General features: G+C 47.9%; 1 protein-coding gene across 8 annotated transcripts in view; it reads right to left on the reverse strand.

Annotated features, from left to right (window-relative positions):
• Window positions 1–26,829, reverse strand: part of PECAM1 (platelet and endothelial cell adhesion molecule 1) — a 99,428-nt gene that overhangs the window by 16,478 nt on the left and 56,121 nt on the right. For 3 of the 8 annotated variants that reach the window (XM_060395774.1, XM_004013029.6, XM_060395773.1), the window contains 9 exons: window positions 20,877–21,125; window positions 18,758–19,033; window positions 14,396–14,683; window positions 12,917–13,024; window positions 11,323–11,350; window positions 10,560–10,636; window positions 7,985–8,038; window positions 6,549–6,611; window positions 28–84 (listed from right to left, as the gene is read on the reverse strand). In XM_060395774.1, the coding sequence (XP_060251757.1) occupies window positions 28–84; window positions 6,549–6,611; window positions 7,985–8,038; window positions 10,560–10,636; window positions 11,323–11,350; window positions 12,917–13,024; window positions 14,396–14,683; window positions 18,758–19,033; window positions 20,877–21,125 (1,200 nt within the window). The remainder of the gene's footprint in view (window positions 1–27; window positions 85–6,548; window positions 6,612–7,984; window positions 8,039–10,559; window positions 10,637–11,322; window positions 11,351–12,916; window positions 13,025–14,395; window positions 14,684–18,757; window positions 19,034–20,876; window positions 21,126–26,829) is intronic. The other 5 variants (XM_012186334.4, XM_012186332.4, XM_012186333.4 and 2 more) reach the window with 3 other exon arrangements.

Raw genomic sequence — 26,829 nt, forward strand, 5'->3', positions numbered from 1 at the left:
CTGGGAGTGTAGGGGACTCTCACTCACCAGGATCAGCTTTCCGGATTTCACTGTATACCGTCTCCGTGCCCTTTGTGCCCAGACCTGGAAAGGGGCCAAGCACAGGTCAGCAGCCAGGTCAGCCACTGCTGAAGCAGGAGAATGTTGGGGTGCCCCAAGAAAGGCGGTGCCCCACAGTCCACCCCCTGGCCCGCCCCATGAGTAGTGTCTGCAGGGGCCCCTGGCGTCCTTGTCACCACCGAGCCCAGCCCACTTCCTGGAAGATCCTGGTCTCTCAGCCTGGAAGTAAGAGACTGACAGGCCACTGTGGGACCCTGGACCCTGAGGGTGTGGGTAGAGGTGCCCCCCCATGCAGACCTGGAGTCTTCAGCTCTGCGGCCCCCTCCCTCCTCTGCCATTGTGACCCTGTGTCCAGTTGCTCTGCCAGCCCTTTCCCGGGAGGCTGGGACAGGGTCTTCCAGTCACCCTTGGGAAAGTCTGGGTTAGAGCCTGGGCATCACTGAGACTATAAGGATCAGTGGAGACCCGCTCACAACACTGGACAGCTGGGCTGGTTGATTTCAAATGCTGAAAATCTTGGCCTCAATACAGATTCTGATTGAGATGGTCCAGGGTGGGCCCTGGCATTGGTCTTTTAAGAGCTTCCTATGCGTGCTCAGTTGCTTCAGTCATGTCTGACTCTTTGTAACCCCATGGACTGTAGCCTACCAGGCTCCTCTGTCCACTGGATTCCCCAGACAAGAATACTGGAGTGGGTTGCCATGCCCTCCTCCAGGGAAGAGCTTCCTAGGGGGTTCTAATATGCAGACAGGGTGGAGACCCTCTGGTCTGGACTTTTCCTGAACAGCAGACAAGATAACCAACTTAAGGTGTAGATTCCTCCCAGAGGAGACTCAAGGGTTTGGGAGACAAAGAACGCCCAGTACGGCCATCCGTTTAAATCGATGTACATGCACAGGTTGTGTATACACACATGTGTACACACTCACAGTATATCTACACACATTGTACACACACTCACACCCTCAGGATGGAACCTGCCACTTCCCTCTCATTTGCGCAAAGGACCAGGAGGCCTTATTGTAGAAAAACGCCTGGTGCTCTGTGGCCAGGATTCCCCCGCTACAGATCAGGAAACGGAGCCCCAGACTGGGTGACACTTCCTACCACCATAGGCAGTGCCACCTGGACGTTGCCCTCCTCGGTGGCAGATGGCCAGGGCACATACACTGATTCTAAGTACACCAAGATACCCTCAGCTCACCAGACTCCCCTCTCCCGTGGCCTGACCCTGCACTCCTGCACTGACTGCAAGGACCTTCTGTTTTGGCCCATTCCCCCTCGCCCTCCAAGCCCCGGGACAGGCTTTGCTCCTACTCTTGGGCGCACACACCCTCACACACCCACATCCGCCCTTACATGCGCCCCTCTTCCCCGGGGCCGGGGCGGTCTCATGGGCTCCCGTAGCACTTCGGGGACACTCGTCCATGGCACTGACACGGCTTGTCTCCACAGCCGTCTCCCTGGGGGACCCCCTCCCTGCTCCTCTAGGGCAGCGTCTTGGGTCTTCTGCTCCTCCAGATTCCAGACCCTGCACATCTACCTGGAGGCATCTATAAGGTTTGATGGGATAGTGAAGACAACAGTCAGTCTCCCTGCAGGGATCTCTGTCTCAGACCTTCCGGAAGGCTTTACATGATCAGCCTGATCATTGAAGATTTAGGTCTTAGGATGAAATCACCATCATTCACTATACACCAAATGGTGGCGGTTCCTAGGTCATTACCTGAATGCCAGGAGAAAGCTTGGGGGGCAGTTCAGTTTGGCTGCTGAACTTGGGGCACTCAGGGTGTCAGGACCTTGCAGAAGGCATCATAGTGACTCCCCCAGGGCACCAACAGCAGAGTGGCTGAGCTACAAGGCACCCCCCAACCGGGACACCTATCTTTCTCCAAGAGGAGAGCAGAGATGCCCACACCACTCTCTCTTCGTGGCACCAGACCTGGGGGTGTACAAGGGAGCTGCACTGATCCCTATGTCTGCTAGGGCATGAGGGGGTGGTGTCTACCCCATCCCTGAGGGACTCTCCACTCAATGTCAGGCCTGGACATGTCACTCATTCAACACGGTCCTAATACCTCCTGTGTGCCAGGCACCGTGGAAGAAGAAAATGGAATGGGGACCTGGCTCCAGCTTTCGGAACTCCAGGCTCCAGGGCCAATGGGTGCAAAGAGTGCTGGGATAGAGGCTCTGGAACACTGCACACTGCACCATGCGTCCCTCCACAGCGGGGCCAGCAGAGGGAGGGAAGGGGCTGCGCAGCCAAGCCTGGGGGCCTGCACACATCCCCAGGCACATAAGGGGCTCCCAAGGAACCTCTGGTCACCTTGGGGACACTCTGACACCCTCTGGATCCAAGGAGCTGCACTTGGCTCCCTTTCATCCCATCACTCTGAGCATCAGCCAGGGCACAGGGGGGTTTCACTTCTTGGTTGAGCTGTCAGAGTTGCAGCTGTCCCAGTGGAACCTCCCCACCCCCACCCTCCGGGCTCCCCTGGGCATGTGGACGAAGTCTGCAGCTCACTGAGGGCTCCCCGCCTCCTCCCGCTGCTCGGTGGCAGCAGCTGCCCGCTAATGACTAAACCAGGCCAACAGGCTGTTTGTCTCTGCTGTCAGGGATGTTTCCGGAGGGGCTTTGTTTGGGCTTCTGTTTTTCTCTGTTCAACAGAGAAAGAGATGGCTTCAACGTCACGGGGTTTTCCCAGCAATTGGTCTCAGAGCAAACAGGCAGCAAACCGGGATTTAACGAGTTCCTTCCCACCCCTCCTCCACCTGCGAGTGACCACTTGGGCAGCCGCCAGCCACGGTTAGAGCTGGACTGGTCCCCTTTCCTTCCTCCATCCCGTCTGTAGAGGAGGGAGGCCTAGACAATAGGGAACTGGGTTGGCCAAGACCAGGTCAAGTCTACCAGTGGCCTTGAACCCACGGTCTTCTCCTTGCCTAGTAACGGCCCACTCCCCACCCGCGGGAGACAGCAGGCAAACACCATCCTGGGCCAGACTCCCCCACTGTCCCTCAGTTGTCAAGGAGGCTGGGTCCAGAAAACAACTGGAGTCTTTTAGAGACTTCCCATTTTCACCCCAGACTGCCGAGGCCCCCGCAGCCTACTCAGCACCTTTGTGCAAACTGGGGAAAGTCCCCCCGGGGGTTCCGACCCCACAGCTGCATGACTGGGCACGAAAACACCCTTGCTTCATCTGGTCCCGGGGATCCTCTTGTCCCTTCAACCCCTCCCTCCCTACCTGCAAGCAAGAAAACCAGATGCTGCCAATGTGGAAAGCCTCCCCAAGGAATGGAAAACAGATGCTTTTCCGAGGACAAAGCCCTGTTTCCTTCTTCCTGCTTCAGTTTCCTGCAACCCAGAGCCTTCGAGGCCTCGTATAGAGGCCTCACCACTCCACCTCGCTTTGGCCCAGCCAGCACAGGGTAAGGGTGGGGCCTGGCCCTCTGGGACCAGTATGAGAACCTCTAGGGGCCAGGGACTTCCCTGGTGGTCCAGCAGCTAAGACTCCGAGCTCCCAGTGCAGGGGGCCCAGGTTCGATCCCTGGTCGGGGAACTAGATTCCACATGCCGCAACTAAGAGTTCGCATGCCACAGCTAGAGATCCTGCAGGCTGCAACTAAGACCTGGCGCAGCCAGATAAATAAATAAATATTTTTAAAAAAGAGAGAGAGAGATCTTCAAGGCCAGTGCCCAGGGCAATCTCTGTCTGCTCGAGTGCTTGGTGAGGCATGCATGGAGGACAGGGGGCTTTTTCCCACGCACATGCAGCCCTGGCCTCTTGTTGCGGTTCCCTTTTCCTTCCAAGCCTGAAGCCCCCTTAGGAGGAAGTGAGCTGTTACTCATGGGATGGAGCCCATGAGGCACAGGGATGGAGGACCTCAGGCCAGACCCAGGAAGGCTGGCAAGGAGCCTCCCTAAAGTCCCACCGGCCACAACCCACCCAGACTCAGTTCTGAGCTGCAGAGCCCTGCACCACACCCTCTCAGGCTCTCACTTTTAACCCGATGGAACCAGGCTCCCCCTGAGCCTGTGCTCCCAAATGCAGGCATCATGAACATCCATGTGGTTGTTCAGTCAGGAAACTTGTAGAAATTCCGTCTCCCTCATCCTTGCCATGAATGTCTCGTCCAGGGCTAACATATATATCCAGAATCTATTCGTTGGCTCCATCCCCATCTCCTCTCGCCTGGCTTCAGTTTTTGTTCCTTTTAATCCGCCCTCCATACCAGCCCTAAGGATCACAGGGTCACTTTTAAAGGAGGAAGTTGGCTGCTTAAAGGCTTCCAAAGGCCCGCAGTCTGCCCTCAGTGGACTAGAATAGAAAGAGAACTTTGGCAGCTCCGCCCGGTGCTTCCAGCTGCGTCTGCCTTGGCTCACTCTCGCTCGCTCTGCAGACATTTAAGGATCCAAAAGTGTCGCTTAAGGATCCTGTAAGGTCCTCTTTAGGATCTTTAAATGAGCCGAGCCCAAGGCCACCTCCCACTGCCCTGCACATCTCCTAGTCCTCCTGGCCCTCCTTCCTCTTGGCGGGGCCACCTTCCCTGAGCCCTTCAGGCCCCAGCTCAAAGGCCACCCTTCTGACCAGCCTTCTGGGACCAGCCAGAAGAGGCACCACCTTGCAGGCCTTCTCCTCTCTCCCCACTCTTCCCACAAGCTCTGACTCTAACCCGATACCATCTGCTCATCGCTTCCTTGTTTCCCTGACTCCCTCAGAGGCTACACCTCCATGAGAGGGAGGACCTCATGTGTCAACCTCACTGCTTGTGCTGGGGCTGCTCCATCACAGGCCTTTAGTTTGTTAACCCAGCAAATCACTTTACTATGAAACAATAAGAGGGAGGGAACTTCAGGCTGGCCGTGGCCCCCACCTCTGTCCCCATCCGACCTAGATATAGAACTGGGACACCCTCTGCAGGCCAGCAGATGGGCAGTATCAACTCCAGGGGCCAGGCTGACTGAGACTTACAGGCACCATGGCTCTGTGGGGCAGCACCCAGCCCCAGGGGATGGCCCTGCCTGGAAGGTTCCACACCCACATCTGCAGACATGGTACCTGGAACTGAGCTAAGCAGAGGAGGAAGGAAGGACCCCCAAACTCCTTCCAGATGATGGAGCCAGAGAATGCCCTCACCGTGTGGCTCTGGCTGAGGCGACAGAGGTGTGGTCTGCAAGGCAGCCCCGGGTGTGCCAGGCTAAGTGAACACGGTTTGGCCTCAGCCTCAGCAGGAAGCGGGGTGCTTGGCAACAGTCCTAATGAGCTTCCCAGCAGGGCAGGAAGGCTGGATGGCTGCTTCCTTGGTGTGGCAGCCTCTGGGGGAGCTGAGGAGGCTTAGATGGATATGTACGGCTTTTTGTGGTGCCAGAAGCAACTGAGATTGATGTTCTAGCACTTGCTGCAGATTTAACTCACCATGAGTCAGCCTCCCCAGTGCAGGACCAGAGCCAGGGGCTGGTGCCCCAAACCAGCCTGCCCAGGAGAACCACACACAGAAAAACAAAACCCAAAGTCCAGGTGGTTCGGTGGTAAAAGAATCCACCTGCCAGTGCAGGAGACCCAGGACATGCGGGTTTAATCCTTGGGTTGGGAAGATCCGCTCGAGGAGGAAATGGCAACCCACTCTAGTATTCTTGCCTGGAGAACCCCGTGGATGGAGCAGCCTGGCGGGCTACCGTCCATAAGGCCGCAAAGAGTCGGACACAACTGAGTAGGCACACACACACACACAATGCTGGTGCCATTGTTTCCACGGAGAGAGTCTCTGCTTTCAAAGGCCTTTGTCCCTTAAATAGCCAAGCCCTTGCTTACTCCTTCAAAGACGCATTTCATTTACACAAGCTCAGTCCGTAAGCAATTTTTTTTAAAGGAAGGTGCTAGACTGGGGCAAGGGGGCTCCCTCTGGAAGAACACCCAAACGCCCAGGGGTGAGGCAGCCTACAGTCTCTCAACACACCCATGTCTTAGCACCTAGTAACTGCTCAATAAAACACACCCATCTTTAGTAATATGGTAAATAATAATGCTAAAGCTGAAACTCCAGAAGTTTGGCCACCTCGTGGGAAGAGTTGACTCATTGGAAAAGACCTCGATGCTGGGAGGGATTGGGGGCAGGAGGAGAAGGGGAAAACAGAGGATGAGATGGCTGGATGGCATCACTGACTTGATGAACATGAGTTTGAGTGAACTCCGGGTGTTGGTGATGGACAGGGAGGCCTGGTGTGCTGCGATTCATGGGGTTGCAAAGAGTCGGACACAACTGAGCGACTGAACTGAACTGAACTGAAATGATAATGCAATTGTACATCTCCAAGCCTGGACGGGGGTCACTGCTCCCGCCTCAGGCATGTTCAGACCGCCTGTCTGCTGGCCACCTCCCTCCTGAGTGACAAGGGTGACTAGACTCTTGTCCCGGGGCTGTAGCACAGTCCAGTCCGGCATCTACAACCAGAGAGCATGATGTGGGGGTCCCTCACGGGCTGGCAGTACCTCGGTGAGGCTCAGGGGAGGTCACTTCCACTTCTGTGTACTCCACGTCCAAGGTCAGAGGCTCTGCTCGAAAGAATCACAGCAGCCTGTGGTCAGACAGGGTCTCCTTGGGTTGGGGGCGGTGGGGCAGGGACTCAGGCCACATTAGAGTTTTCTGCTCAAATGATCAAATTAATTGGTATTTTTTAACAGGGAAACCAGACACAGGGTTAACGCCACTCTAAGTGGGTGAGAACACTCTTGAGAGTCCCTTGGACTGCAAGGAGATCCAACCAGTCCATCCTAAAGGAGATCAGTCCTGGGTGTTCATTGGAAGGACTGATGCTGAAGCTGAAACTCCAATACTTTGGCCATCTGACGCAAAGAGCTGACTCATTGGAAAAGACCCTGATGCTGGGAGGGATTGGGGCAGGAGGAGAAGGGGACAACAGAGGATGAGATGGCTGGATGGCATCACTGACTTGATGGACATGAGTTTGAATGAACTCCGGGAGTTGGTGATGGACAGGGAGGCCTGGCATGTTGCGATTCATGGGGTTGCAAAGAGTTAGACACGACTGAGCGACTGAACTGAACTGAACTGAAGTGGGTGAAAAAACTCAGGCTGAGTGAGGCAGTGAGGAAGCCTGAGCTCCCAGGATGGGGAAGGACCCTCCGGGTCAAGTCCCATTGTTACCACAGTGAGCGGACTTGCAAAGTAGATACAGAATCCAGCCAGCATGGGTCACAGCAGTTACCTCTAGGAGCCCTCTCCTTGACCACAGGCACAGAACGCTTTCTCCAAGACAGTGAGGATCTCAGGAAATGAGGAACAGGACCCCAAGCCTCAAAGTGCTTGAAGAGTGTGAGGCATACGCATAGGAAATCCAGTTACACCCAAAATGGAACTTCCTGATTTCAGAATGGACTACTAAGCAAGTCAGGAAGCTTTCCCTTCTCTTGAATAGCAGAGGCATAAAGTGTTTTTTCCAATATAGAGTTACTGCAAATCATCACACTGTACACTTTAATTTATACAATGTTATATGCCAAGTGTATCTCAGTAAAGCTGGCAAAAAAAAAAAAAAATGTGCTAAGAGGCTGGGGTGGGGAGGAATACACATAGTAGAAATGTTCTTTTTTTTCTTTAAGGATGATGGGTAGGTATTTATTGAATTGCTATTGTTTAAATTTTATACATGTTATAAACATTATTTTGTATCTACTAAATGTCTAATAAAAATGAAAAATACAAATAAAAAATAAAATAGCACTGCTGCTTACTTTTAAGAGAAGTAACATCAGACACTAGATAGTGTCTTTGGAAAAACCAAGAACCATCTCTATTTAAGAGAGGTGAGGAAACAGCCATGGGGTCTTAACAGTTTTAGTTCTTTTCCTAGGCATCTTTGACATGAAAGCAAAGATTTCTAATTTTTAAAAAATTAGATAATTACCTTTATTTTCATTTAATGGCTTCATTGCATGGTTTCCAACATCTTCATTGAAACCTAGTTGAAAAACAGCAATCATTGTGAGAGACCATGGAGTTCCTAGTTTTCTACATAAATTGTAAACGACTCAGTGCCACTAATAAGCGAAGTCCAGGCCAAATTCTTTAGTGTAGTTGGCAACCACAGCGTATCTGGGTTCTGAATACCCTGCCAGTGCCCCTGGGCCCCATCCAACCCACCGTGTGGTGTCTTTCTAAAACTGGTGTGATGTCCGATTTATGAATGGTTCAAAATTCAGAATTGTTCACTAGAAGCAGTTTCAAAGGAAATTAAGCTTAATTCTAGAAGGGATGAGGCAGTGATAAGAAGCATGAAGGATACCGGTGAACTAACCCTTTCTATCTAGAGAACTGGCTTCATGAGAACATGGTTTAAAGACACTGCAATACCTCAGGCTGCCACCTGGGCATGGGGAAAGTTCTTTGAATTTTTTTTTTTTTTTAACCAAGTTGTTCTTTATTAGAAAGAATTCTTATGAATGCTACAAATACTATCCCTGAAGAGCACATGGTTTCCCACTCCATGTCATTATGTATTTACTAATTACTATCATGATTACTGGGCTTCCCAGGTGATACAGCGGTGAAGAATCCGCCTGCCAATGCAGGAGACGCAAGAGATGTGGGTTCGATCCCTTGGTCAGGAAGAACCCCTGCAGTTGGACATGGCAACCTACTCCAGTACCTGGAAATTTCCATGGACAGAGGAAGCTGGTGGGCTAAATCCCATAGGGTTGCAAAGAGCAGGACACAACTGAGTGATTGAGCACGTACACATGTTGTGATTACTAACATATATTTATAAGCTAAAATAATCCGTGCAGAGAAAAAGGTAAGAAGAATTGTAGCATTCCCTTCATTTTGGAAATTTGAGAGGAAATTCTATTTTAATATAAGTATCAGTATTTAAAGTATCATATATTTGTACTTATGTATGTTAATCGCTCAGTCGTGTCCACCTCTTTGCCACCCCACTGACTGTAGCCGCCAGGCTCCTCTGTCCATGGAATTCTCTGGGCAAGAATACTGGAGTAGGTAGCCATTACCTTCTCCAGGGGATCTTCCCAACCTAGGGATCAAACCTGCACTGCAGGCAGATTCTTTACCCTCTGAGCCACCAGGGAAGCCCATACTTATGTATACATAATACATATTACCAACAGAACCCACTTTATACCAGAAAGAGGTATTTTCTCTATAGGATTGGATTACTTTTTGCTAAATATCCACCAAATTTTTCTGAACGGAGTTTCTCAAATGACATATTTGCTCTCTTCTCTTTATTGGCACATTACTTTTATTATGACAAATATTTTATTTTACTTTTTAAAAAGTTTGTGGTTCTGTACAATAGGAATTGCTCCTTTCTCAAAAGATTTCTCAAGACTTCCCTGTAAAGAGGGTATTCTAAAAATTTCTTATTTTGTGGGACACTGTTACAAAATTAAAAAAGAACACCAGTGTTCAACTCCCAAACCTATCTGGGACAGAACTCTTCGTGTGATGTAATCATGCCCTCTTCTGGGAAAGAGCCAGCACCCCTGCTAAGGGCCTGAATAATTTTCTCCAAGATCTAATGGGATTAAGAACTCCCTGGGGCTTCCCTGGTGGTCAGGTGGTTAAGAATCCACCTTGCAATGCAGGGGACACCAGTTCCATCTCTGGTCTGGGAGACGCTCCCACGTGCTGTGGGGCAGCTAAGCCCACGCACCACAACTACTGAGCCCATGTTGAGCAGCTACTGAAGCCCGCACGCTCCACAACAAGAGACACCACCACAATGAAAATCCTGCACATCACAACTAGACAGTAGCCCCCACTCTCCATAATGAAAGAAAGCTTGCACACAGTAATAAAGACCCAGTGCAGCCAGTAACAATTAAAAAAAAAAAAAAAAAAAAGAACTCCCAGGATTGGCTCCCGGTTGAGCTGACTCTCAAGCTTGCAATGAACCTCACAACTAAGTATTCTTTGATTGTACCACTTCTTTATTTTAAGTACATCTACTAACAGTGAGATCTGTAAACGTGCTTCCCATTGTGGCAAGTTTGAAATTGCCTTGTGCTTGCAAAAAATAATTTCATCTGAGACGTTTTACCAGTGCCTTCATTTCATAGTTGGTTTCTATCTTACAAATGGAAAATGATTACACGTGGGCAGTGTCCTGTGTTTGAAAAGAACTCACGTGGTTGTCCGCAGATTGTAATTACTCCCCACCTTTCGTTCCTTGGGATATTTAAAAGGTGGTGAAATTAGAACACTATGTTCAGCCTTTCTTCTGACATTTTTGTTTTGCTTCCTAGCCCACCACCCAATGACTGATTAGATTAGGCGCCTCTGCCTGAAGCCAGAGTTTCCCGTTCAACCTCACCCTACCGCCCACGGATTTCTGCTTCTCAGAAGGATAAGAGATGGGGAGCAAGCTGGGAAAAATTATTTTTTTAAAAATATAAATTTTAATTGGAGGTTAATTACTTTACAAAAAAATTCTTAACAACCACACAAAACCATGACAGTACCATAATGTCTGTCGGCTTCAGTACTGGCATCTGACAATGTCTTCTCATTGTTGGAGTTCAGAAGCGGTACGGCTGGCCTTAAATTGAAATTTAAAAAAGGAAAAAGAAATAACATTTTTCTTGGCTCTAACTCCAAACTAACAACATAGTCAAAGAAAGAGCATGAGAAAAACCAGGAGGACTTTTCTGCAATGAGGAAAATTTTACTCTCTTATTGGGAACTCATGCTTTCTTCAGTTCTATGATTACTGGACAAAAACCTTTTTGTCATTGAAATCACTGTCCGGACCAAAGGAGGCATAAACATGAGGCATCCTTTATTGGGAGGGAGGGGATTCCTTATCCTGTGTTAATGTTTTCTCTCGAGAACAGAGAGATAGTTTCCATATTTGGGGAGTTTAGATCTCAAGAACAGTAAGAATAGTACACCCATGTTTAAGGAAATTCTATTTTGCCCATTAAGTTTAAAAATTTTTAATTCCATCTACCACAAGGATAATTTCATAAGGAAAAGTGTAGAAAGGACATGATCTCAGAATAAAGCCATTACTTCTCCTGAAGGACAGTTGGCAGTCTTACACACCCACACATACCATCCCCCCCCCACCCGCCCACACACACATCCCTCCATAGCTCATACTCAAGGTCCTAAATTTTTTGAGTTTGCCAAGAACCACGGAAGACTTCCTAATGACAGAAATCCTTGCCAGACGAGTCTATCCATACCCACAGATCAGCTTCCCCTCTTCCAAAAGACACTGACCTGGACATCTCCACCGGCATCTGCTTGGCTTTAAAAGACAAAAAGAAGAACCAAAGTCAGAATAAAGAACCCACATCCACATCAGATGGGAACACTCATTTAACCATATTGGACTTTTTTTTTTTTTTGAAGACTGAACATCCGTAAAAAGAGAGAACAGAAAGCCAAATATAGTCACAGTTTTTCAAGAAGGAAAACAAACAAATAAACAAACCAGGTCTTCTCTTGGTCTTACACCAAGAGAGTTCACATCATTTTCCATGAAATTGGACATTTCCACTGTTTCAACCAGGAGCAACTTCCCTTCGTGGAATGTGGCAGAGAGCAAGATCATAGCACAGGAAACAGATGAGCCGGATAAATGAGCGACTATCTCTTTGCTCCAAGACCTTCCCCAAAGTAAAGGTTACATCAGTCCCCATGCTTTGAATCCCAAACTGGCCTGAGACAAAGGCCAGACTGACCCTGAGGAAGCGGTTTGTACTGAAGACCATTTTCCCAGAGGGGCTGCCCCCTTCCTGCTTTGAAAAAACCCCGCCTCATCTCATCTGGTCCCTCCTGTCCCTGGCAGCAGCCCCAGGGGTCTCCAGCAGAATCTGCTTTACCTCAAAAAAAAAAAAAAAAAAAAAAGTTGCAGGGCTTCCCTAGGGGGTCCAGCAGTAAAGAATCCGCCTGCCAATGCAGGGGACGTGGGTTCGATCCCTGGTCCTAGAAGATTTCACATGTCTCGGGGGCAACAAAGCCTGTGCGCCACAACTACTGAGCCTGTGCTCTAGAGCCCATGAGCCGCCAACTGCTACCGCCGCTCTCTCTAGAACCCCGCTCCACAGCAGGAGAAACCACCGTAGTGAGAAGCCCGTTCACTGCAACAAAGAGGAGCCCCCTCTCCCTGCAACTAGAGAAAGCCTGTGCAGCAATGAAGACCCAGCACAGCCAAAATAAACAGAATTTGAAAAAAAGGTATTTCTTTCTGTGCAGACTTTACTGATGCTGTGCCCTTTTGCTTGAGTCTTGCTTAGTTGACTGATTCCTCAGTGTCAGTGGATAATCCTGGCTTCCCTTCTGTACATGGATAACCCCAAGTACAGGGTAGAAATCATAGCACAACCAAAAGATTGACCAGGAGGAATTCAGTGTGTGGGGGTGGGGTGGGGAGGGTGTCTCCACTCATGCCCAACTCTACCAACAGTAGGGCTGCTGCTGCTAAGTTGTTTCAGTCATGTCCGACTCTGTGCGACCCCATAGACGGCAGCCTAGGTGTGGCCAAAGCCCCACACAAAGAGCTACTTCTGATCACACGTAGATGCAACCTTCCCCCCAGATTCGTCTTTTCCTGGGAGCCCAACTCAGAAAGCAAAGGCTTTCACTCATGCCTGGCTAACTCCAAAGGGGAGTAAAAGCTCATACCCACCAAAGGCAGCATCTTTGGTTAGGAAGGTGACACCCCAGGAGGAAAACAAGTGTCAGCAGCCACATGCCCTTGGCTCCCACTGGACCAGGGCACAAGCTTCCCATGAGGCTGAAGCCCGTCCCCTCCATGGCAGGTTCCCTGGCAGGGCAGCCTGGCAGGATGGAATGAAAGGACTATGCTCACCCTTGGCTTTCTTCAGAAAATAGCATCTGGCTCCAAAGACCAAGGTGGCAATGATCACTCCGATGACCACGACTGCAATGAGTCCTTTCTTCCAGGGGGCAAGATAGACTGGAAATGAAAAAAAAAGAAAAACGTTTTTAAATATATATGTTTATCCCTCTGCCAGCAAGAAATAGTACAGCCTTAAGCAACAAATGGACTTCCCTGGTGGCTCAGATGGTAAAGAATCCACGTGCAATGTGGTAGACCTGGGTTTGATCCCTAGGTCGGGAAGATCCCCTGGAGAAGGGAACAACTAACCACTCCAGTATTCTGGCCTGGAGAATTCCGTGGACTATATAGTCCATAGGATTGCAAAGAGTCGGACACAACCGAGCGACTTTCATTTCACTTCACTTCACTTAAGCAACAAATAAGAGTGATTGCTATATCCTTGTCACTCGTGTCTTTCACTGAGCATCTACCTCTGAGGGACTCTGTAATAGGTACAGAAATGTTTGTTTCTGCTATAGAGTCAGTGGTGACCTGAGGGGACCAGAGGACTGAAGAAGATGCTTTTTAAGCTGTCTGTTCACCCCTCTTCCCTCTCTATGCATCATCCTCTACCCACACACGTGGGCCCCTCTAACTGTGTCTGTTCTGCATGACCCACTCCCCTCAACCATAGGCGGTCCATGGATGGACACTTGATCCAAGTGGGTGTCTCTTGCACCAAGAAGTTTGTAATGAGGACTGTGTGAAATCCTTCCGAAGGAAAGTGAAGTGAAGTCACTCAGTCGTGTCCGACTCTTTGCGACCCTGTGGACTGTAGCCTACCATGCTCTTCCCTCCATGGGATTCTCCAGGCAAGAGTACTGGAGTGGGTTTGCCATTTCCTTCTCCAGGGGATCTTCCCGACTCAGGAATCAAACCCAGGTCTTCCGCATTCCAGGCAGAGACGCTTTAACCTCATCCTTCTAATTCCTTATAATAATCACTTCATCTTTCATACTTAACTTGAGTGGACTTTTGTTCAGTTCAGTCACTCAGTCGTGTCTGACTCTTTGCGACCCCATGAATTGCAGCACGCCAGGCCTCCCTGTCCATCACCAACTCCCGGACTTCACTCAGACTCACATCCATCGAGTCAGTGACGCCATCTAACCATCTCATCCTCTGTCATCCCCTTCTCCTCCTGCCCCCAATCCCTCCCAGCATCAGAGTCTTTTCCAATGAGTCAGCTCTTCGCATGAGGTGGCCAAAGTACTATGGTGTTGGAGAAGACTCTTGAGAGTCCCTTGGACTACAAGGAGATCCAACCAGTCCATTCTGAAGGAGATCAGCCCTGGGACTTTTGTTACCCGCCACCAAAGAGCCTGGTGGATGTTGGTCCCTTGGCCCACAGCAAGATGCACTAAGTTCCCAGCTATGTCCTCTTAGATGCGCTTTCTGGCCTTGAGCTTGCAACTTAAACTGCATTCTGCTGTTGAGACCTCTTACCTCTGATGGTCAGTGTGTTGCTTTGGATCACGTGTTTGGAAAGGTTGGCTCTGTTGGAGGCCGTGCAGTAATACTGTCCCTCGTGCTCCTTGCTGGCCGTGTCCTCGTGCCAAATGGCCAGGGTGGCATTTAAGGTTTCTTGATGGAAGGGTTTGCTCTCCTTTCCTTTGTAAAACTTGTACGTGATAGGACTGGATCCTTCGCTCACGGAGCAACGAAGCACAATGGGCATCCCAGACTCCACCTCCTCCTTCAAGAGGATAGAGAGCTTGGCTTCATCCACTGGGGCTGGAAGGCAGGAAAAGGATAGTGCTGAGCAGAGAAGTGGGCAAGGGGAGGAACATGACACGGCCACTGGTCACGGCCAGTCTTCTGTAATCATGACTGAGACTGGGACTTTGCCCTTTACTCAAGTCTCTTGTGTTAGTTTTGCCATACATCAACCCCACATTCTTGACAGTTCCTCCTCCAATGAGCCCAGAAGGGCAGCAATGGACACCTGTCCTCACACGCTGATTAGACACAAGAGGCTAGGGATACCACCCCCACTCCTTCATTTACCACCTCATGTATTGGGTTGGACTTAGATGTTATGGGAAAACTCGAATAAACCTTTTGGCCAATCCAGTATTACTGACCACTCAGCTTAACTATACAATTAGCTTATGTGTCCTGTTGGGGTCTACTCTGGGTGAGTTTGTATATGTGAGTGTGTGTGTGTGTGTGTGTGTGTGTGTGTGTGTGATTTCTCTCCCTCTGCTTAACTCAGATGCAGGGCATTTCCAGATCTTACGAGCAAATAACCTTGACACACTGCCTTCTCTAGCTCTTGTCCTATCTTTCTCCTCCTCTGAATGATCTAAACCAATTGCTTTCATGTCCTTATTTCTCATTTGCTTGTGAGCTTGGGAACCTGAATTCTGTCCCTCTGCTTCCGAAACTGCACTGCATTTTTGGTTTTGAAGAAACTCCAAGGTCACCTGATTCCCAACTAACTCACCCCCGGGTTTCCTGCAGGTCAAATCCATGTTGGATGTTCTTCCTGTCTGTCCATCCTTGGCCTCCCTACAGCTCTCACTTGTCACCCAGCCCTTCCTTTGGAATTCAGCTTCCCCTGGGCTCCTGTGAAGCCTCACTCTGATTCTCTTACCTCCTCACCTGGCGCTTCCTCTTTATTCATCAATTTTTGCTCCCTACATTAGGACTTTCTGCAAAATTCAGTCCTCAGTTTGCCATCTCCCTTCTCATCTTTGGTGATTTCACCTAAATGATAGCTTCTATTTGCACATTTAATGCATAAACACACAGTATCTAAAGCTTAGATACATAGTCCTAGTCCAGCTTACTCTCCTGAATTCTGTGTCTTGACTTTAACCTGTGCATTTCCACCAAGAAGCCCTGCCAGCCTCTCACTCCCAGCAGATCTGAGCAGAACTCACCTTCCTCCTATAGCCCCTTTTATCCCATGTTTAGCCACCAAAATTCTGAGCCTAAACTGTCTTCCCAAGTACATTACTATTAGTGGGAGAATGAACTGATCAGCAGACCAATATCTGATTTATGAACCACCCTCTTGTGAGTGCAGGGGGTGGCCAGAACATGGAGCTGCTGATCCAACAAAAGGGAGCACCTGGCCTGGTGTGGGATGGCAGGAGTCGATCACAAGGAAGGCTCCTGAATGGTGCAGCCTGACCTGACAGCCTCTCTTCTTGTGAAGCACAAGGAGGTGGTGACAAGCCAGGCTTAGGAGCCAGAATGCCTGGCCAAAATTCCGAGCATTACTGGCTACCAGCTGTTTATCTTAAGCCCTAGTTGCCTCATTGTAAAATAAGGATGATATGAATATGGTGCTTACATGGCTATTGTAAGTGTGAATGGGACTAATTTACTAACATAGTTCACACAGGGTTGGACATATTATCTGTGCTCATAAACATTAGCCACTAATATTGACCCAGTTTATTTTCTTAATTCATTGATTTTTGGTAGCCCTGGGTTTTTGCTGCTGCATGCAGACTTTCTCTAATTGTGGTGCAAGGGCTTCTCATTGAGGTGGCTTCTCTTGTTTTGGAGTGTGGACTCTAGAACATGTGGGCATCAGTAGCTGTGGCCCACGGCCGAAGTTGCCCCGTGGCACGTGGAATCTTCCCAGACCAGGGATCCAACCTGCACTGGCAGGTGGATTTTTAACCACTAGACCAGAGGGGAAGTCCAATACTGACCTGCTGAAAACCGAGAGTTTCACATGGACTTCTACTTTAGCTTCTTAAAGCACTGTAAGGTTTAAAGCCCCCACCCCTTCTAACTGATGGGACCAGCAGGTGAATCATCCCAGGAGCCAATTCTCAGCATGCCCTCCTTCCTTCTTCTAGCTCTTCACTGCACACAGGACAAAGCCCCAGCTCCTCTGACTGGCAACTGATGCCCTAACAGTTAGGCTCAGTTACTCTACAAGTTTATATCCAATGACTCTCCATTCCCAAACTTACTTTCCAGTCATCCATCCCCAGCCTTTTGAGCTGCCCCATGGAGCCTTTTAATCACCTATTTGACTAGGCTAGAGACCATCTTAAGCCCTCTCTGCCTACCCATCACTGAGCCTTAGTTCCTGGCCCAGCTCTTCCTACTCAAGCTAGATGGTATTTTCATGCCCTTAATTCCTATTATCATCACTGTAAGGAGAGTTAATAATGTGTTGCCTGGTAACATTTTTTAAATGTTTATTTGCACTATTATTCAAATACGTTAAAATGTTTCTTCACTATTTAATCAGGAGATACAAAGAATGTATCTTCTTTTTTTGTTGTTGTTATGACCTATGGCGTGAGGTGCTTATTAGCTACCAATGCTAATTTGAGAAGTACAGTTACTCAGTGAAGTGAAGTGAAAGGCACACAGTTGTGTCTGACTCTTGGTGACTCCGTGGACCATACAGTCCATGGAATTCTCTAGGCCTGAATACTGGAGTGGGTAGCCTTTCCCTTCTCCAGGGGACCTTCCCAACCCAGGGATCAAACCTAGGTCTCCCACATAGTTACTCTTAGGCTATACATTAATAGTAGGAGGAATCAGGGAGTCCCCTGATGGCTTAGAAATTAGGATTCTGGGTTTTCACTGCAGGGGACATGGGTTAAATCCCTGGCCAGGGAACTGAGATCCTGCCAGCCGACTAGTATGCCCCCTCGAAAAAAAATTATAGGAGGTATCACTACCCAACTCAAGATGTCCATATGGCACGTGTAGATAAGCAGTCCTTAAACAACAAGGAGGAAGAGGAAGCCTTATTAAGCTTTTTACAACAAGATGCAGAACATCTCAGAGATGCAAGTAATGGCATTCCTAAGACCTTCTGAAAGGTACAAGACCAAGGCTCAAGGAAAATTATTCACCCCAGGACAATGGTATATTTCTCTTGAGTATGAGAGTCCCAGTGACTGTTAGCCTGCAGCTCTGACCGCTGAGATTTCCACGCATGACAGAATTTGCCCTGCCAGGGGTCCAGCGTCCATGGTAGAGAGCTCTGGTCTACGTTTCCCAGAGAGGACTGTCAGTTCATCTAAAAAGGGACAAACGGGGACTTCCCTGCTGGCTCAGTGGTAAAGAATCCACCTGCCAATGCAGGATATGCAGGTTCGATCCCTGGTCCAGGAAGATCTCACATGCTGCAGAGCAGCTAAGCCAGTGTGCCACAACAATCGAGCCTGTGCCCTAGAGCCCGGGAGCTGCAACTAACGCAGCCCAAGTGCCTAGAGCCGTGCTCTGAAACAAGAAGAGCCACCGCAATGAGAAGCCCACAGACTGCCACAAAGGGTAGCTCCCACTCACCACAACTAGAGAAGAGACGCTCAGCAGTGAAGGCCCAGCACGATCAAAAATACATAAAGAACACTATGAAAAGGAGCAGATGGAACTTCCCTGTGATCCAGTGGCTAAGACTCTGTGCTCCCAACACAGGCGGCCCGGGTTGGATCCCTGGTTGGGGAACTAGATCCCGTATGCCACAACTAAAGATTCTACATGCTGCTGCACGTAAGACCCAGCACAGCCAAATAAATAAATGAAAAGGAGCAGATGCTAAGGGAACCCCAAAGCACAACTTTTGTGCTTCCTCAAGTTGGGACACTGTACTTATATTTCAACAGTTCACTTGAAAGTTTCTGAAAATAGATGATGCCAGCCACGCTGATAATCACCAGATATTTTCCAGCCCCATTTACTTGGGCTTTGGTCCTGCTTGGCGCCTGTCATGTTTATGGACTTTGCACAAGTGCCATCCACTTCTCTTGTCCACTCCCAAACCTTTGAAAGTGTGAACTAAAACCGCAGTCCCCCGTGGATTCTTCTCGCAGCACAGAGACTTACCTATCACCTTGACTCGCAGAACTTCGCTGAACATCTTGCTGTGGGAATGGCAGTTATCTGCACTGCACCAGTATTCTACATCTTTCGTGGGTTTATCTCGGAATATCGCTGGCTCATTTGAGCCCATGCTCTGATTCGCCACAGGCTTACTTGTGTTTGAAAGCTGATAAAAAATGGGTGCCGTTCCGTTTATGGACTGACAACTGACTTCAATGGTCTGTCCTTTTATCACCTCAGACCTGGAGTCATGAAAAATACTGGGCTTGGAAAGCATTTCTAGAATGACAGAGGAAGAGAGAAAAAAAACAATCTGAGACAAAACATCCAGCCCAAGGTGTTCCTTCTGCAAACTCTGGGCTTGGCTTTCTCTATCATTGCTCTAATTTAAAATGCCTGCCTGGACCCAGAGATTGCCACACTTAGTGAAGTACGTCAGGTAGAGAAAGACAAATATCATATAATGTTGCTTACATGTGGGATCTTAAAAAAGGGTACCAATGAACCTATTTATAAAACAGAAAAAGACTCACAGATGTAGAAAACAAACTTACGGTTACCACATGGGGAAGGGGGCGGGGAGTGGGAGGGATAAATTGAGAGACTTGGATTGATATATACACACTACCATATGCAAAAGAGGTAACGAATAAGGACCTATGGTATAGTACAAGGAACTCTATGCAGTATTCTGTAATCGCCTATATGGGAATGAAATATAAAAAAGAGTGGATATCTATTATGTATTACTGATTCATTTTGCTATATAGCTGAAACTAATGCAACATTGCAAGTCAACTATATTCTGATAAAAATTAACTTAAAAAATAATAAAATAAAATGCCTGCTGCCATGTCTATCTTTAGGGGACTCCTTTAAGATTCTTGAGGAGAGAGAGGGAAAGAGAATAATATAAACAAAAAAGGATGACACAAATTCAGGAAAAACATTATAACCCCCTAAATATATGCTTATATGTTCACATGTCTTATGCACACATACACACACATTCACATCTCTTTCTTTGTATTGAGAAAGATAGAAGAAAAATGTTAAAAAAAATATGTAACAAGTATCCAACAATATATTTTAAAACAAATTCTCAGTGCCTCATCCTCTCCTGATAGTAAGTTTCATGCCTCAGAAACAAGAATTATCCTAGGCCATTATTTAGAAATTAGCTTATTTATAAAGCTAATATGATGAAATGACCTCCTCACAAGAACTACAACAACACAAAGAATTACAATGGAATGACCCACATTTGTCTTGCATATTATTTCCTTATCCGGTAGAGGACTGCTAAAATCCTGCTTCAGTTGAGACTGAATCCTGAGTCTGGATGTACACTGAAGGCTCAACTGAAGGACCATGACTATTGAATAAGAACAGTAACAGTGACAGCTTGACATCCCGCTTCTCAAAGTGTGGTCCGGGGCCCAGCAGCACCAGCATCTCCAAGACGCTGGTTAAAGACACAAAACCTGACCCCAATCTAACCTGCGCTGTAACCAGGTGTTTTGTGCACATTCAAGTCTGAGAAGCCAGGGTCTAAGCGGTCCAGATATCTACTTCTACCCAGTAGGGGTCCCAGCCAAGAGAAGAATCAAAAACTGGAACTTAGGGACTTCCCTGCCAGTCCAGTGGTTAAGACTCCAAGCTTCCACTGCAGAGGGTGAAGGCTCAATCCCTGGTTAGGGAACTAAGATCCCGTTTACCAGGCGGTATGGCAAAAAAAAACCCTAAAATCTTAAAGCTTAGCGTTGACTAAGCAGTGTTTCCTCCCTGACCCTTTGGGTGAGCACCTGTTCAAGCAGCAGAATCCTGTGGATTCGGAGGCCACTTCATCAGCACGCAGCCACAACAAAGCCACACGTGTGACTTTTGCCAATGACATTGATCCTGATGCAGCTCACCTGTACCCTGAACAGAAACACCCACTTGCTGCTATTCAGCCTCTTGTTTTCACTCCTCTCTCCCCAAATCCCCGTCCCCCATCCCCTGGGTTTTTATCCTGCCTCAGTCTGAACCATCTTCAGACTAGAGAAGGTGGTGGCTGGAGATAAATTCCCTTTCTCCCATTCAGTCCAGAGGCTCTCAGGGCCAGTGAGGACACACTCACCACACACAGTTATCTGGACTGTGTTGCTTCTCTTGACCACCCTGCCGACGCCCGCCACACAGGTGTATAATCCACTGTCCCACTCTGCCACTCTCTTGCTGAAATTTTGAGTCTGTGACACAGTCATGCCTCCCTTCTGGATGGTGAAGTTGGCCGGAGGTGCTCCTGGGATGGAGCACCACAGATTCAGATTTTCGCCCTGGTCCAGATGTGTGGCTGAAGACTCCAGCTTAGGCTTGGAAAACAGCTCTGAAAAGAACAGTGAGTGGGAATGGGGTGAGATGTTTGTGGGTACCAGCTCCCTAGTCCCCTGTATGGAGAGGACTGTGGCCCAGGTGCTTCTGGGAGAACCAGTTCCCCACTTCCTGCCCTAAGTTTCCCTTTGCTTCTCATGAACCTGATGATCACACAATTCACAAGCCGGGGTTCATTCTTCTCCTGGGATTCCAATGGCAGTTTTGCCTCCCTCATTAACCCAATTTATCTTACAGACACGGATTAGAGAACTTTGGCAATTTGTAATGTGGCAAGTAATGACTCAGGCATTCACTTGTTTATTCATCCCCTCATTCATTTCATCCCACTAGTATTTATCTCAGGCCATCTCTGTGCTCGGCAGAGGAGAGGCAGCAGTAAAAAAAAGAAACAGTGCTAAAGTCTCATGGGCGACTCTTCAGAGTGTTTGCAGTAGAGCCTATAGAGGGGCCATGGAACCTAGGCTTGAAGAATCAGGAGAAAACTCCTGGGGTACGTTATCCAGGCAAAGATGGAAAGTATCACAGGAACAGAAAATAACATATGGAAAGTCTGACAAGAGGTTCAGGCACCTGAAAGTTCAGGCAGCCTGGGACGCTGTGGGAGAAGAAAAAGAAGGCTTGCAGATCTTCAGGGAACTTGAGAATCACATTTTTAAAAGTGTGGACTATACCCTCAGGACAACGGGAGCCATGGGCGGTCTGGGTCACGGGGATAGCTTCAGACGTGTTTTGTAGGGAGATCTCTGGAAGGAGAATGGATGGAGTTGGAGGGGCCCAGACTGGAAGCAGGAGGGAATGTAGTCTGGGCTTGAAGCAGAGAGATGCTGTAGAGCTGGGGAGAAGCGGCAGCTTGCCCACCATTCCTCCAGCACTTCCCATGGAGGAGCATGAAGACGCCACCTGAAGCCTCCCAAGGCCAAGTACTTGGTAAGTTTACACATTCTATGCTACTGGAAGGAGTTATTAGCATCGTAATGTAGATTGGATATCGAGAGTACTAAAGATTGTGGTTGACTTTCAAGAAGTTTCATCGATCTCCTAATACAAATATTCCCTGAACAATACCAGTATTTTATAATAATGGTAAATGTTTGTTCTCAGCCACAGAGAAATTACTAATTAGCCACTTAACCTTTGTGGACTTGGCTTCTTCATGTAAGCAAATGTGCACTGACTCCATGGTTATGACCCTTGAAGCAGAAAGAAAAAGGAGCTGGTGGCACTTGAGACTATCTTCGTATTGAGAAAGAGACGGAGACGTGAAATTTCCCCTAGAAAACCTCCTTACGGGTTTGAGAATGCAATCAGGACTCAGGGGTCAAATTCTACCTTTGGCTCTAAACTTAGGATTTGATCTGCCATACAGGTTTGGAAGTAAAAACCAACACTGTTGTGGTCATCACTGATATTCCACGGAGGGAAATGGAAGTCATTTCCATCATAATTATAATCAGTATGTGGTATCTTCTTAGTTTCCTTGATAGAGAATAAAATAACACTGTAAGTCAGGTGATCTCCTAATAATTAATTCTGTGAGGCACATTCCACCCCTTCTTCCTTCCATATAATGAACATCGACTTACCTCTTTTCAGATTGCCATCAAAAGCTTGAGGTTAGGGGACTTCTCTGGTGATCCAGTGGCTAAGACCCTATGCTCCCAATACATGGGGCCTGGGTTCAATCCCTGGTCAGGGAACTAGATCCCACATGCTGCATCGAAAAGGGGCAGCTAAAATCCAGCATGCCACAACTAAGACCAGGCACAGCCAAATGAAGTAAAATGAAATAAAACAAAGCTCTAGGTTAGGAGTAGGAAAAAAAGAAAGAAATTGACCTCTTTAAGGGCCTTACAATCTCATTGGACAAATACCAAAAAGTTAAAAACAAAAAACAAAAAACAAAAAAAAACGCCTCAGGAAGAATCCCACAGAAATGATTCCACACTAAAAAATAAGAAAACAAAAATGCAAAAAATACAAAACATCTTTCTGGGGTAGGTGGACAATGGTTTAGAGTTAAGAATGAGATGTTGTTAGGGAATAATCTGTTTGTAAAGGAGTGTCGTAAACAGAACTGCTGGACCATCACTCGGGTTAATAAGGATGTCTTTTGTTCACTCGCTGAGCAAATATTTACTGAGTTCCTATAACATGCCAGGCTCTGTGCTAAGTATCAATGTTGTCAGACGCATTGAGCCACAGACCCTCCAGAGCTCACCCAGGATGATGGAGACAGATGCTAAATCTTTACAGTGACTCTTGACCTGTAGACAGGAGACGAGTGTGATGGGAACTGAGATGTGACCATGGGACTCTTCCTGGGAGGTTCCTAGAGGGAGATCTGGGGCTTGGTCTTTAAGGACAATAGAGGTCTTCCAGTGACCAAGCAGAAAGAATATTCCAGGCAGAGTCAGGTGAGATGTTTGGAAGGGGCTGGAGTCAAGGTGAAGGTGTGTGTGTGTGTGTGTGTGCAAGCATGTGTGTGTGTATGTGTGCGCATGCGTGCGTGCTCAGTCATGTCCAACTCTTTGCGAGCCTGTGGACTGTAGCCTGCCAGGCTCCTCTGTCCATGGAATTTTCTAGGCAAGAATACTGGAGTGGGTTGCCATGCCCTTCTCCGGGGGTTCTTCCTGACCCAGGGATGAAACCCAGGTCTCTTTCATCTCCTGCATTGGCAGGCAGGGTTTTTTGTTTTTGTTTTTGACCAACTGAGCCACCAAGGAAGCCCATAGAGCCCAGGAATAATTAAGCCAAATAGGTGCTTCTCCCACAGGTTTGTCGAAGGATGAACTGGAGCAGAGATGCTTGACATCCTGCTGTGAGGGGTCAGAATGAGGGTGTGATTGTAGAGATGAGATGACAGGACAGAGTCAGGAGTCCTGGCAGCACCTGGGTCTGAAAATATGAACGGTGAGAGGTGATGGAAATCCACTTTCAAGCCAAAGACAAATTACTAGTTCAATGATCTTGATGTCCACAAAATCATTGTGAGCCTCCAACATCACTTTATAGAACCACTCATAGAGAGGCTTAATACCAACAGGGGAGTGGAGAATAGGCTTCAGAAGTGGGCCTGGAGCCAGGTCCAAGGGCTTGCAGCTCTTGAAGGTGGGGGAGTTGCCTGCCAGCCCTGGCATGGCTCCGGCAGCTCTACATGGAACAGGAGCACAGAGCATCAGACTGAGGGGATGGGAAGGGCCAGCCAAGCCTAATCCTGTGCTTTCTTGGGCCAGGGAGCCTCGCCTTCTGATTGACTCAGCGTGACTCAAACTTCTGATGTGGGATCAGCTACAACAATAGTATCTTGTGGTCCAAAGATGCCTCATGTTTCCCTAAAGTAGCCTGGTCTGAGGGGTTGGAGTGCTGCTCTAAGCCCTGAAATTGCCCTTGTGTATGCCACGTGGTCCCTGCTGCTCCCATGACCATACAACCATCTCTTTAACAGAGCTGATCATTGCATCACATTCTCATCATCTATTTATGTCTGTGAAATTCTTCAAAGCTGCATAGGGCAGCTCCCTAGGTCCCCAAAAAGTAGCCCAGCACACAGAAGAGGCTCAATATATGTTGAACTGAATACTGTTCTCTAATAAGATAATTATATTTTATCTTAAAAAAATATATGCCATCAAAATATTTGCCATTATCGATAATAAACTAAATAGCTAGCAGGAGCCAACCTGGTATAGACCAGCAGGATCCAACACCTGCCAGTCACCTAGCTGGGTTGGTTGGCAGCCTACCTATGATACTGGGGACTGTTGCTGTGACTGTATAGACTCTATTGACACAGAGGAGGCTTTCAGTAAATGAGCAAATGCATGATGAATGAATGAACACTTTCACTTGGGAACCAAAAAGTGCTGACTCTCTCTGCCTCTGGAACACTGTCACCCAATGCTCACCTGTTCATCCAACAAATATGTATTGAAAGCCTACTGTATGGCAGGTACTGTTCAGCTCTTAGCGATATAGCACCAGATAAAATAGATAATACACTCATCACCTTAACATTTAGGGCCTAAAGATATTTAATATACAGGGGGAGGTAGAGTACATTTTTTCTTTTTTTCCCTAGTAAACGCTGTTTTGAAAAGTAAAGTCAGGTAGGGACTTCCCTGGCCATTCAGCGGTTAAGACCCTGCGCTTCTCGCAGCACTGTTTATAATAGCCAGGACATGGAAGCAACCTAGATGTCCATCAGCAGATGAATGGATAAGAAAACTGTGGTACATTTACACAATGGAATACCACTCAGCCATTAAAAAGAATATATTTGAATCAGTTCTAATGTGGTGGATGAAACTGGAGCCTATTATACAGAGTGAAGTAAGTCAGAAAGAAAAACACCAATGCAGTATACTAACACATATATATGGAATTTAGAAAGATGGTAATGATGAACCTATATGCAAAAGAGACAGCAAAAGAGACACAGATGTATAGAACAGTCTTCTGGACTCTGTGGGAGAAGGAGAGGGTGGGATGATCTGAGGGAATAGCATTGAAACATGTATATTATCACATGTGAAACAGATCGCCAGCCCAGGTTCGATGCATGAGACAGGGTGCTCAGGGCTGGCACTGGGATGACCCTGAGGAATGGGATGGGGAGGGAGGTGGGAGGGGGGTTCAGGATGGGGAACACATGATGTACACACATGGCTGATTCATGTCAATGTATGGCAAAAACCACCACAATTGTAAAGTAATTAGCCTCCAATTGAAAAAGAAAAAGACCCTACGCTTCTGCTGCAGGGGGCGTGAGTTCGATCCCCAGTCAGGGATCTCAGCCGCAGCAGGGCAACTAAGCCCGCGTACTACAGCTAGAGAAGCCAGAACGCGGCAGTGAAGACTTGTGTCTGTGTATGCTCTGCTGTGTCCAACTCCTTACAACCCCATGGACTGCAGCCCACCAGGCTCCCCTGTCCACGTGATTCTCCAGGCCAGAATACTGGAGTGGGTTGCCGTTTCCTTCTCTGATGAAGACTTAGTACAGCCCCCAAATTAAACTAAATAAATAAATGAAAAGTAAAGCCACGTAAAGAAGAAAGGCATCCAGGGGAACTTCCTAAGTACATGGGTTTGGAAATCTAACAGGCCGGTGGGTAACTCTTGCTCTGCCACTCAGCAATCCTGTAATCATTAGGTAAGTGACCTGACTTCTCAGCTCCAGTTTCTACATCCATAAAGCCAGCATCATAATACTTACTTTATGGCATAATTATGCACTTGAAATGAAAATGTATGTAAACCAGGCAAAGAGTATTCAACAAAGAGGAACTGTGACTATTACTTTTGAGTCTACCCCTGCGTGTTCTTTGGAAGGAATGATGCTAAAGCTGAAACTCCAGTACTTTGGCCACCTCATGCGAAGAGTTGACTCATTGGAAAAGACTCTGAGGCTGGGAGGGATTGGGGGCAGGAGGAGAAGGGGACGACAGAGGATGAGATGGCTGGATGGCGTCACTGACTTGACGGACGTGAGTCTGAGTGAACTCCGGGAGTTGGTGATGGACAGGGAGGCCTGGCGTGCTGCGATTCATGGGGTTGCAAAGAGTCGCACACGACTGAGTGACTGAACTGAACTGAATGCTTTCTTGCTCCTGACCCTGTCTTAGGACCTCCACAGGGATGTAGAGATCTAGCACAGTACTTGGCACAAAGGGAAGAAAAATGTGACATAATAACAGAAA

Source organism: Ovis aries, chromosome 11, assembly GCF_016772045.2.
Source record: "Ovis aries strain OAR_USU_Benz2616 breed Rambouillet chromosome 11, ARS-UI_Ramb_v3.0, whole genome shotgun sequence".
Taxonomy (NCBI): Eukaryota; Metazoa; Chordata; class Mammalia; order Artiodactyla; family Bovidae; genus Ovis; species Ovis aries.